General features: G+C 44.7%; 1 protein-coding gene across 1 annotated transcript in view; it reads left to right on the forward strand.

The window, feature by feature from the left end:
- Positions 1-13,001, forward strand: part of ACSF2 (acyl-CoA synthetase family member 2) — a 34,629-nt gene that overhangs the window by 10,204 nt on the left and 11,424 nt on the right. The window contains exons 2-5 of the mRNA XM_079133515.1: positions 11,419-11,614; positions 11,983-12,111; positions 12,349-12,402; positions 12,823-12,941. Of these exons, the coding sequence (XP_078989641.1) occupies positions 11,419-11,614; positions 11,983-12,111; positions 12,349-12,402; positions 12,823-12,941 (498 nt within the window). The remainder of the gene's footprint in view (positions 1-11,418; positions 11,615-11,982; positions 12,112-12,348; positions 12,403-12,822; positions 12,942-13,001) is intronic.

The raw sequence follows: 13,001 nt of genomic DNA on the forward strand, positions 1-13,001 counted from the left end.
ACCCTCTCACCTGGGGAGCCTGTGGATCACCCCGGACTGCCCAGTACTTTTTATTCTGAGAGCCTCAGTCCATGCACTGGGCAGAGCCGTATGGAAAGTGCCAGGCCACTTCAGCAGATCCTTCAGATACTTCTGGGTGTTGGGGAGGTGGCCAGGTCTGCAGTATGACGCTGTGGGTGCAGCTTTCCACTCTATCCCGACCCAACCCAGTTCTACTCTATGAACGATAACTGTGGGGACTTCTAATCTCCCACTCAGAAAGTCCAAACAAAGAATCTCGAAGCTGGGACTGCTTCCTCACTTGTACTAACTCCACTAGGAAGTGCCGGGCCTCTGTCCATGCCTGCTCACTTCGCAGTACCTCAACTTTTCCTGTTCAGATTGTGAATTTGCTGGACGGTGGATCCTGCTTTTCTTAAAGTCACTGAGAAATTTTCTTTCAGGTCATTGGAGGGTAGGGGCCCCTTCCCACCGAGTCACCGCACGCCAGCTGCTGCTGCAGTCTATGCCTTTTATTAATTCTCTTCCCTCTAAAACCCAGTATTTCTGGTTTTCCCCTGGTTGCTGGCTCTCTGAGTTGGTTTCCAGTGCTTTCCCACAGTCTTCCTACCTCATCATGCTGCAGAACTGCCATTTCAATTCAGTCTCAGAGAGCAGTTACCATGTGGTGGGTTCCTCTAGTCCACCATTTTCAGAACCCTCCAGAGCCCTGCCTTTCAACTGCCGTGAGTTCAGAGGTGCACTGGACCATTTTGCTGGAACACAGAGTGTGGTGGATGAGTACTGAGGCTTCCTACAGTATGGCCCATGAACTTCATGGACAGAGTGGGGCTCTTCCTCATTGCCTTAAATGTAGGTCTCCTGTCCATTCCAGGAAGTTACTCAGTCTTTCTAATGTTTTAGATACCCTTCTTAGGATGCCATGAAGCCCCTGGATTTATTTATTTACTTTTTTATTTATTAATTTATTTTAGGAGACAGAACCTTATTATGTTGCCAAGGCTGGCCTCAAACTCCTGAATTCAAGCAATTCTCCTATCTAAGTCTCCCCAGCAATCCCTTTGTATTTTTCTTCTTAAGGATTTCATATAAGATGTATATCTATAATGGTGACTCACCAGGCTGAGGAGGGAGGATTGCAAGTTTGTGGCCAGTCTAGGCGACTTAGTGAGACCCTGTCTCAAAAAAAAAAGAGTGTGTGGTGTATGATGGGGAGGCTGGAGATGTAGCTTAGTGGTAAAGCACCCCTAAATTCACTTCCTAGTATCCCCCCAAAAAATAAGAAAGAGAATTTCATATAAAACATTTTTAAAAATTAAAAATTCAAACGGAAAATATTTTAAACACAGTCACATGATAGAATAAGAACACCTGTGTGCCTGATTCAGAATTAAAATTTAACTGTACTTGTTTCAACAAATTATAAATAGAAGAAATAAATCATTGCAGATGAAATTAAAGTCCATTTTATATCCCTCCTATGATAAATTTAAATTATGTTGCTTAGGAGCATGTATTAGATTTTTCTTAAAGCTGGGGATTGAACTTGGGCCTCAATCTACATCCCCGGCCCTTTATTTTAATTTTTATTTTGATACATGATCTCACTAATGTATCCAGACTGGCCTCAACTTGCAGTCTTCCTGCTTCAACCTCTCAAGTTGCTGAGATGACAGGCACATGCCATTGTGCCTAGCTGTGTTTTACTTTTAATATGTCCCTGAGTTCATAAACAGTATATTGTATCATTTGGTCTGTAAATTTTACATCTGTTAGGAATTAGCCAGTGTAACACCAATGACTCAGGAGGTTGAGGCAAGAGGATTACAAGTGCAAAGCCAACCTCTGCAGCTTATTGAAGCCCTGAGCAATGTAGCAAGATCTTGTCTCAAAAATAAAAAAATAAAATGGTCTGGGGATATATATAGCTCAGGAGTTAAGCACCTCCCCAGTAACAACAAAATTAAAAAAGAATGTAAAAGCACTTATAATCATACCATGTGAGTATGGTAAGTGCTTTTAATCTGTTTTGTATTCATAAACAATGCACATTATGCTTTATGATTACAGCAAAAAAAAAAAAAAAAATTGCATTCTAGTTCCCTTGTGTTTTCACTTAATAGTATGTGCTTTTGAGATCGTTTATGTTGACACCTGTTGATCTATTTTATTTTACCTATTTATTCATTTTACCTGTGACATATTCATCCATTGCATGACTCTAGCAGTGGAATTGCTGTGTTGAAGAGTTGACATTTTCAGCTTTTCTAGATATTGCCTGGAGAATTTGTGCTACTGTGACCCCTAATAGCAACCAAGTTTTGCCACTGTCCCACTTTGTTGCAAATACTTAGTATTGCTGGACTTTGAAGTACTTGCAGTACTGCTCTGGTAGGGGTGAAAGGGTATCTTATTGTGGTTTTAATTTACATTTCCCTGATTTCTAGTGAGATTGGGCATCTTTTGAAATGTTTATTGTTCATGTCTTCTGTGACTATTCTGTTCATATTGTTTGCTCATTTATTGTGTTAGATTGTTCGCCCTTATTGATTTATGTGTTTTTTTAAATGCAGGTTAAATATCAATCCTTTGTCTCTTATATTTAAAATGAAATTCATAAATGCAGGCATTTGCTTGTCTTTTATCCTTGTTGATGGTGTGTGTTTTTCTTAGAACTTGGGGACCATTTGTATCAGATATGAGTGAGGGGAAGGGACAAAGTTCAGTGTTAGTCCATGGCTTGGAACTGAACAGGATATTACTTCCAATATCACTTCAAAAGCTTTTCTGTGACTGATGTGACACTTTTCCCAGAGAAGGAGTGGTTGAACTTAGTTTGGAGATGTTCTTGCAGCTCTGTGGGCCCCATACCTGTCTTGCCTATCCATCCTTCCTCCCTAGTTGCTCCTGAAGAATTAGGAGGCCTTGCCCAAGGAGCTCAAGCCTCCTGCAGGGCAAGGTCCACCCACCAACTGCTGTTCCAAGTTCCAAGTACCTTCCCCAGTAGGTAATATGTACAGGAGCCAAAGCAAACAGTATCCCCTTAGATCTGTTTGTTTGGGCATTTGCAATCATCCCTACCTTGGGTGGCTACTTCAGCACTCATTTCTTTTTCTTTTGTGGTGCTGGGGATTGAACCTAGGACCTTTCGTATGCGAGGCAAGCACTCTACCAACTGAGCTACATCCCCAGCCCTTCAGCGTGCATTTCTAATTGTGATTTCTTTCTGATCCCAACAGAATGATGTACTCCTTTGTGTCCATAGTGATTCCTTAGTCCAGGCTTTTGTTGTCAGCCCTGGGATGTCACAGAGTGTCACACCTGTCCCACCTGGAGTTCCCTGAACCAGCCAATTTATGTTCTTTGTCTAGAATCTGCAAGGTTGGACCAGGCCTGGGGTATAAGTTTCTCCAGTTTGGTCTGATCAGAGGGCTGCTTGGGTAGGGTGCAAAGCCATTGTGGATTGTGTCAGAACAGGTGAGCTGGAACCATGAGAACAGAAGAGTGAGCTAAGAAAGGAGGAGCAAAGAGGCTGAATCAGATGCCACAGATGAGTCATGGAGAATTTGGGTTTATTTGAAGACATCAAGAGGTGAGGCCTACTGGGAACAAAGAGTCCTGCTGAAAGAGTCCTCCCTGGAGAGGCCCTCCACAGACCTGTGGCCCTCACTGGCCTCCAGAGAAGGCTGGGAATGGGCTGTTGTAGCACGAGCAATGGACTTAGGAGGGGGTCCAGCAGTGCTGGAAATTTCAGACCTCTTGCTTTTCATCTGCAAAGAGAGGTGGTCCAGGACTACTAGAAGAATCACAGGAAGCACATGCATAAGTCCATTTTAAGGCATAAGGTTCTACTAAAATTCATTTTGTATTGTATCAAGGGTTTGGAAGCCAGACAGTCCTGGGGTAGGGTCCCAGATTGACCACTGCCAGCTCCATAGCTTTGGGTGAGGCACAGCATTTCTTTGAGCCTCATTCCCTCATCTGCAAAATTTAGTGCGAATTGAATATTCATTCAGAATTAACAAAAGAATTTGCTACAAATTGCAGGGACTTCGAAGACTCTCTTTTGAGATCTCTTTAGACAATTTTCTGGAAACACCAACCTGTAAGTGCTTCTTGATCTGCAACCAATCTCCCTCTCTGATTCCTAGGAACCAGGGAGGAGGCCAGTCTGGTGAGGGATGCTGAAGCTTGTTTCGTAGGCTTCATTGCTCCTGCGCTTATTGTCCCCCAAAAGTCTTGTGCCAGTTTACACTTGGGCGCATTTCTCTACATCCTTGTCAACATTCTGTATTATCAATCATTCTCGTTTTTATGTTGAGATGAATACCATTTTATTAATCAGGGAACTTTAGACTTTTTTTTTTTTTTTTTTTTTTTTTTTTTTTTTTTGGCGGTGCTGGGGATTGAACCCAGGGCCTTGTGCTTGCAAGGCAAGCACTTTACCAACTGAGTGACACCCCCCAGCCCTAGACTTATTTATTTTTCCTTTTCCCTAGTGCTGGGGATTGAACCCAGGGCCCCTGGCTGGCTCTACAGGGGCTGAGCTACAGCCCCACCCTCTAGATAGCAGGAGCATCATTACAATCCAGTATTCTATCTTATCCTGGGGTAAACTGCCTTACTGATTGCACAACACCAGCAGGAATACAGGTTGCCAGAATGAGCTCTCATTTAGCTAAAGCTACTGATATCATGCCTAGGAGGGTTCTTTGATGAAATATTGGTCGTGGAATTTTGAAATTAAAATTTTCCTCTAGAAAGACAACAATGTGGTTTGGGCAGAGGATTGCTAATCTGTTCATTTTGGCCTCTAGTAACTTTATGTTTATTACAGTATCAGACAGGCTGAATAACTTCCTCTCTATATCTATATCATAGAGATATAGAGATTTTTGGAATAAGGAATTTTGGGGCCCTGTGCAATGCCAGTAATCCCAGCTACTTGGGGGCTAAGGCAGGAAAGATTGCAGGTTGAAGGCCAGCCTCAGCAATTTAGCAAGACCCTGTCTCAAAATAAAAAATAAAAAGGTAGTGTTCTCAGTGGTAGAGTGCTCCCTGGGTTCAATCCCCAATGCCGGGGGGAAAAAAAAAAAAAAGCTTTGGGGGTTCCATGTCATAATAATCCAGATAACTGGTTAAGGGTTGGATTTGAAATCTCAATGGCTAACAGATTGGCGGGTCTCTCCCCCCAGCCTGCACCCCCTTTCTCTGCAAACAGAGATACACATTTGCCATTGTTTGAAGCTGGGTTGCAGACATGACATCAACGTTTTTCAACTTAACTCATCTCTTGGGGAACAAATGCCTCCTCGATGTGTTACTTTGATTTGTGACATGGACAAATTTCCCTTTGCTTAGTGGCCATTTGTCTCCTGTCTTCTATGATGTTGCAGCAGATTCAACCGTTATCGTATTCTGTGTGCATCTCTTGGTCTGTTTTAGTAGAAGACTGTGATCTGATGATGCAGCCGTTTGAATCAACTTTTTTTTTTTTTTGCAGTAACTTGGACGAGTTGTTTAATTTCTCTATCATTTTTTTTCCATTTGTAAAACAGGGGTAAAAGCATTGGCTCCCTTGACTACTGAGATGATATGCCTGGACCGCTGTCCAGAGGAGGAGCTCAGTGTTCTTTTCTCTCATGCTCATGTGCCCTGTAGGCTTGCCCATCTCTGCCTTCCCCTCTGAGAGTGCTTATCTTTTTCATAAAACAGACTCATTACATTCCTGACTTGCCCTTAAAAGTCTCCACAGACATTCTGGGAAATTGTACTGTGAAGCAGATGGTCATCAAGTGGATTCTAGTTTCCTACAGGAGCAATATTCCTGAAAGCAGTCTTTGGCTGCCTTCTGGACCAAAGCCTCGAGTCTAGTAAGCCATATTCTAAATAGTAAGCAATGCATCATGAGCTTCTCTATGCTCCTAATCCTGGAAAATGTACATAGTGTCTGAGATGGGTTGGAGGGAAATAGTCACAGTGAGCCATGAACTGCACAGGGAGTACATAAATTACTTTCTCATTTAATTTTCAGAAGGAAAATACTACTACATTAAAAAATGGGATTATTTCTTTTCAACAGCTGGGTTCTGTGGTGCAATTCAGGAGGCTGAGGCAGGAAGATTGTAAGTTCAAGGCCAGTCTTAGCACCTTAGTGGGACTCTTTTAAAATAAAAAATAAAAAGGGCTGGGATGTGGCTCAGTGGTAGAGTGCCCCTGGTTTCAACCCCTAGTAACACACACACACACACACACACAGAAAAAAAAAGAAAGAAAAGAGAAAACATTTTGATGGATTTACAGAGAAACTCCATATCCTTTAGCTATCACCCCTCTGTCCTCCCATCCTCCCCAACCATAAATCTACTTAATTTTCTTTTCTTTTCTACTTAATCTACTTTCTTTTCTTTTCCTTTTTCTTTTTATGGTAATGGGGATGGAACCCAGAGGGGTACTATACCTCCAGTTACACTCCCAGATATTTTTTATTTTTTGAGATAGAATCTTACTAAATTGCTGAAGCTGGCCTCAAATGTACCATCCTCTTACTTCAGCCTCCTGAGTCCCTGGGATTATATAGGTGTGGTTTAATCTAATTTCTGACTATAGGTTTGTCTGTTCTGGATATTTTATATACATGGAATTATACTGTTTTCTATGGTTAAAACGAGGAGATGATCAGTAAGATCTCACAAATCACATGGTTTATTGCCACACAAATAGATGTTTCCTTTTTAATTCACAATGATTAAAGAGGAGGAGACTAACGAGAACAAATCTCACAGGAAATACACTGATTAGAGGAGGTACCTTAACCATACAATAAGTGAATTCTAAGTTTACGAGGCTCAAGTGATCCTTCTGCCTCAGCCTCCAGAGTAGCTGGAACTTCAGGTGTGTGCTACCACGCTCTATATGTATTTTGGAGTCCAGTAGTTGAGGTCAATTACTCCCAAATGAGGTCTGCTAAAGTGAGACTAACATTCCCCAGGAAGAAGGGAGTGTACTCCATGTTCTTATCATGGCAACAAATGTGTAAGTATCTGGGATCATGTCAGAGCTGCATAACACATGTGGCCTTTGCTTATTGACTTTTTTTTTTTTCACTTAGCGCAATATCGTCAGCGTTCGCCCGTGCAGTAAAATGTATCAGTACTTCATTCCCTTTTATGGCCAAATAATACTCAATTGTAGAAATGCGTTTGTGGCATTTTGCTGATCAGTTCGTCTGTTGCTGGGCACTTGGGTAGTTTCCACCTTTGGGCTATTGTAAATAGTGCTTTTATAAATATTTGTGTTTTTATTTTGTCAAAGGAAAATCTTAAAAGTTTGGTTTAAATAGTTTATGGGTTTTTTGTTTGTTTTTGTTTTCGAGTTGGAATCGCACTATGTTGCCCAGGTTGGTCTCAAACTCCTGAGCTCAAGCCTGCCTCGAACTCCTTAGTGGCTGAGACTGCTGGGGCAGGCCACTGTGCCTGGCTAGTTTAAACATTATAATTGGCTTTATTTTCAGTTCTAGAATCCAGCAACACTATGTTACGTGTGAGGCAAGAGCTTTTCTGCTTATTGTATTTGGGAAGTCAACTTGTCAGGAAAATAGGTCTATTCAAAACTAGCTTTGAAGGAAGGTAGAGGAGGCTTGCTATCTCAAATCTCCATCTTCAGAGAGTTCAAGGATGAGGCCAGCTTTTCTAATAGAAAGGACAGCAAAGTGGGACAAAAGACAGGAAATAGGCATACGCAGATTTAGTTAGCCAGGGAACTGGTCATTTTCAGCTTCCTTGGTCTGACCTCAACCAGGGGAAGTTTTTATTCTCGGATGAGGAAGTTCAGAAGTTAAATCAGTTTGGAGCTCTGATTTCAAAAGGGGCTCTTTCAAATCCTGCAGAAAAACAAACAAACAAACAAAAACCCAGAAGTTATCAGAAAGTTGCCCCTCATTTCAGAGGGAGTCTGTTTCAACTACATCCCATAAAATTTTTTTAAATACTTTTTTTAGATGTTGATAGACCTTTATTTTATTCCTTTATTTACATGTGGTGCTGAGAATTGAACCCAGTGCCTCACACATGCTAGCAAGTGCTCCACCACTGAGCCCCAGCCCCAGCCCCATTCCATAAAATTGAGTAAATGTTGCAGTGGACAGGGCTGAAGAGGCTGGGTTTGTAGATAGAGAAGGGAAAGCAAAAACAAAGAACAAAAAGCAGATCGGTTATTTCAAAGTTATTTTCCTTGTAAACTAAGGACAGGGAGATAGAATTATAGAAAAATAACTGATGGGTTAAGATTAGGTTACTTTAGATTTCCATATTTTGAATAAGGATCATTATCATGCTCATTGAAACTGGCCTGAGGAAAATTTGACCGTTTTCTCATTTTTTTTCCTGTTTTTTTTTTTTTTTTTTGCGGTGCTGGGGATTGAACCCAGGGCTTTGGGCTTGCGAGGCAAGCACTCTACCAACTGAGCTATCTCCCCAGCCCTTTCCTGGTTTCTTGAAAGGTCATATAAATGGCTTAGTTTTGTTCGACAATATGGTGCTTCAGCATGGGTGAATCCATTCGGATTTTCCATCTGGTCAGTTGGAGCCCAGTGCAGGAGCCGAGTTCAAAACAGTGGCCTCATTCAATGTTTATAGCAGCAGGATTCACAATAGCTAAGCTATGGAATCAACCTAGGTTCCCTTCAACAGATGAATGGAGAAAGAAAATGTGGTATATGTACACAATGGAATATTACTCAGCCTTAAAGAAGGATGGAATTATGGCATTTGCCAATAAGTAGATGGATCTGGAGACTCTCATGCTTAGTGAAATAAGTCAATCCCCAAAAAACAAAGGCTTAATGTTCTCTTTGATGTGTGAATGCTAACACACAATGGGGTGTGGGGGATAGAAGTTCATTGGATGAGACAAAGGGAAGGGAAGCGTGGTGGGATGGGAATAGGAAAGACAGAATGAATCGAACATATCTTTCCTATGTTCACATGAATATATGACCAGTGTAATGCCACATCATGTTCAACCATGGTGTATAATGAAAAATTATACTCCATGTTTATACAATATGTCAAAATATACTCTACTGTCATATATATCTAAAACAAACAAATTTTAAAAGGCTGATAAATAGCCTCTCTGGATGTGGTGGTACATGACTATTATCCAGCTACTGGGGAGGCTGAGGCAGGAGGATGGCAAGTTTGAGGCTAGCCTGGACAACTTGGCAAGACCTGGTCTCAAAATAAGAAATAAAAAGGGTTGGGGGTGTAGCTCAGTGGTCAAGAGCCCCTGGGTTCAATCCCCAATACCTACTGCCCCCTCCCCCCCAAATTTCCTTGCTCCTGACTTCTCACTTATAAAATAAGATCCGGGCCAACTGTCTTAGGGCACGGTGAGGTGGAGTTGTGCTTTGTCCCTTACTCCTGGTTTCAGTCCCACTGGCTATGGAAGGCCTCCTGTTTTGCCATCCCAATCTAAGTAGCTGACGACCTCACCAAGGTTGACTTCCATTTTGTGAGTTGAGACCGGCTGGGCCTGCTGGTTCTCCTTCTCTCGCTCCTTAAGCTCCCTCCCTCCACACCCCAAAACGAAACAAAATGACAGAAAGGAAAACCACCAAACTTTTTTCGAGGGGGGAGCCTCCCCAAATCTCTTTAAAAACAGAAAGAAAAAAATGGCTGCCTATTTTGCCCCAGGTGATTGAGGTATGGGCAGGGAAGGAGAATCAGTTTGTGCTAGGGCTTTTGAAATGACTAAATGGCAGGGGTGGTTCCTATGTTTATGAGCAAATTGCATTGATAGGAGTTTCTAGGATTCTTTAAACTTCTTGGAGGAGTCACCTGTTTCACCCCTTAGCCAGGCCCTACTCTGGTCTGTGTGTTGGAATCAGCTAGTAGAAAAAAATAAATATTTTGTGGAAAAAATAATATTGAGGTAGATATTTTTCTGATGGTCAGACAGGGAATAAATTCAAAGTGGAAAGAGCAGGAAGTGCCCCTCCCCACGCCTTCCTCCCTGGATCAGGGGTGGCAGGCCGGGCTGAGAGGGTGAGGCAGTTGTAGTTCCACGGGACTCTCTGCCTCCAGCAGAGTTATTTACCATCCCTGCAGGCATCTGGCTTCTTTGCACTCAGCCTCTTTCCTCGGAGAAGGGAGTTCATGATTCTCACCTGTTTTCCGAAACACATTTCTGTGTATTCAAGCAACCTTGGGCATTTGACATAAAGGAGATTGTAAGGAATCCCGCGAAAACCACGCTGGAAGCGGGAAATCACATAAGGGAGTTTATTAAGCAAACAGTGTCTCCCTGCAGGGTAAGAGAGAAAAGGAGAGGAAAAGAAAGAGAAAGGACGCGCGCTGGAGAGAGTGGAAAGCGAGGAGGAGAAAGAAAGCAAGTCAGAGGGAGAGAAAAGCAAGAGAGAAAAGGTGGCGGGTGAAGCGATCTTTAAGAAACCCACGGGCTAACAGGGGACCAATAAGGGAGAAGGATACTTGCAAGCTGACTGATGAACCAATAGCTAGCTAGGATGTTCACAGACTGACAGTAGTTGGGAGGCGGGGAAAACGGCTGCACCAGAAAGGGTGGGGGAGCAGCTTTGTACATTACATTCCCCATTTCTGTTTTATAAGAAAATCTTTTGGAGATGACAGTTTCTTTTTCAGGGATAGTCCATCTGTGGCACCAGCTCCTTCTATCTTGTTGCCCTGTGGCGCCCGAGATCACCATGTGTTGTTTTTCCTGTCACATTACCTCTGCTTTGCAATGTCATCTGAGAGTGGGAGCCTGAGACCAGGTGCCATTTGGAACACAGGGACTTTTCTTTTCATCTGCAGGGGGCGAGCATCTTGCTGGCCAGGCTGTCAAATAACAGGATCTTTCCAGCCACCTTTCCTAAGGCCGCCATCTGCTTCCTAAATCCCTTGCCTATTCCATCTTTGAACTTGAGACCCAGAGGAGAGAAACAATGGTCCATCAAGGAGCCCAGAAGCCCAGGCCCTGGATTCCCACTCTGGGTCCAAGCATGGACTTCACTGGTTCCTAAGGAAGGACTCCAGGGACTTCTTTATTCTCCGGGAGGCAGGGGGGGGGGTGTAGTACAGTCATGCTTCGTTAGATCTCTCTCTGTGTAGGTGGGCTCGCTCCCACAGACTTCCCTTGGGCACTTTATTCCTTCCAAGGCAGGCGAGGGAAGACCCCTTATCTCCTACTTAGAAGGAATTTGTCCCCATCCTACTACCTTGGGGTTATGCTTGAGGTTGGGGAAGGGTCACAGGAAGAGTCCTAGTCTTGTAAAAAGATCCAGAGAAAACTCTGTGCTCCAACACATTGTAAGCAACATGACCCCAGCTGGGTGTGGCCAGGTCCCTTGGTGGCAGGGAGCCAGCTTGGCACAGCCAGACTATGACCCTCTCCCCACAGCTCCCAAGAAGTGGAACGTACCACCCCTCTGCCTAAAGGGGGCCTCAGCTACATTCGGGGCCACACCAGTTTCCCTCTTATCAACAAGACCGTGGGGCAGTGCCTGGATGCCACAGTACAGAGGTTCCCCGACCGAGAGGCCTTGGTTGTCCTCCATGAAGACATCAGGCTGAACTTTGCCCAGCTCAAGAAAGAGGTGGGTCCTGACCTTGAACCCTCAAAGGGGGGCAGGTGCCAGTCCCAGGCTGCCTTGACTGGGTGGAGCTGGAGAGTGGGTCATGACTATAAGGCAGTGTGCTGGGGCTGCCTGAGGACCCAAGCGACAGCAGAAGTGGACAGAGCTGAGGCAGACATGGTCTGGACGTCTCCTGCCTCCGTAGCTCCGGGAGCACTGTTAACTACTGTACCCCAAGCTCTACTGCAGGCCCACGGAGGCAAATCTGCCTGTCCCTTCATTCCTGGTGATTCTGATGTGAACCCCTGTGCCAGGGCCAAGGGTGGGAGTCATGGGGCCCTACCTGCTTGCTCCCATCTCACCCCCTGTGCTCCATCTCTTTGCACCAGGTGGATAAAGCTGCTTCTGGTCTCCTGAGCATTGGCCTCTGCAAAGGTGACCGGCTGGGCATGTGGGGACCCAATTCCTACGCATGGGTGCTCATGCAGTTGGCCACTGCCCAGGCGGGCATCATTCTGGTAAGGAGGTTTGCATGCAGAGTGGGGTGTCTGGATGGGGGATGCCACTCAAGAGGAGCTCACTGTCCCCTTGGCCCCAGAACCAAACCAGTGGCTGACTGATTTCAGGTCAGGTAGTTCTTAAGGACCACCAAGGAGACCTGGGTGGGGGTACTACGTCATGCCTTCTGAGAGTAGACGGGTAGTGGCAGCGTGGAGTGTCTGCCCAGGACAGACATACCCTCCTTGTTCCCCCAGGTGTCTGTGAACCCAGCCTACCAGGCTTTGGAACTGGAGTATGTCCTCAAAAAGGTAGGCTAGCTCCTGCGGGAGGAGCCCTGCTGGTGGGTCTTCCAGTTGTTACAGAGGCTGACCTGGGCATGCAACAAGGGCAACACTGTACAGTGTCCCTCCTCCTGCTGTTTGTGGTTGGAAAGAGGGCCCAACTCCCTGGTGGTGGGCCAGACACACGGCTGGAGTGGGTGTTGTTGTGGAGCACATGGGTATCACAGTGGTCGTGTGCATGTGTAATGCACACGTCTCAGGATGTGGTATCTGGAGTTGGCAGTTGTGCATTTGCTGTGGAGTCAGCTGCACTCAGGTGCAACTGGTGTGAGGGTCAGAGGATGGGGGCATGTGTGCATGCATCAGGGTCATGATGCATGTGTATAAGAGAGCAGCTGATTAGTCTGGGGCTTCCTGCTGACCACAAGTGGGGGGCACCTTTCCCAGGTGGGCTGCAAAGCCCTCGTGTTCCCCAAGCAATTCAAGACCCAGCAGTACTACAACATCTTGAAGCAGATCTGTCCAGAGCTTGAGAAGGCTGAGCCAGGAGCCTTGAAGAGTGACAGGTGGGTGTATCCTGTGTTTGGGGAGCACCACAAAGCATCCCAGACACCTTCATCCCCCAC

Source organism: Sciurus vulgaris (assembly GCF_902686455.1).
Source record: "Sciurus vulgaris genome assembly, chromosome: 3".
In the NCBI taxonomy this organism is placed as follows: domain Eukaryota; kingdom Metazoa; phylum Chordata; class Mammalia; order Rodentia; family Sciuridae; genus Sciurus; species Sciurus vulgaris.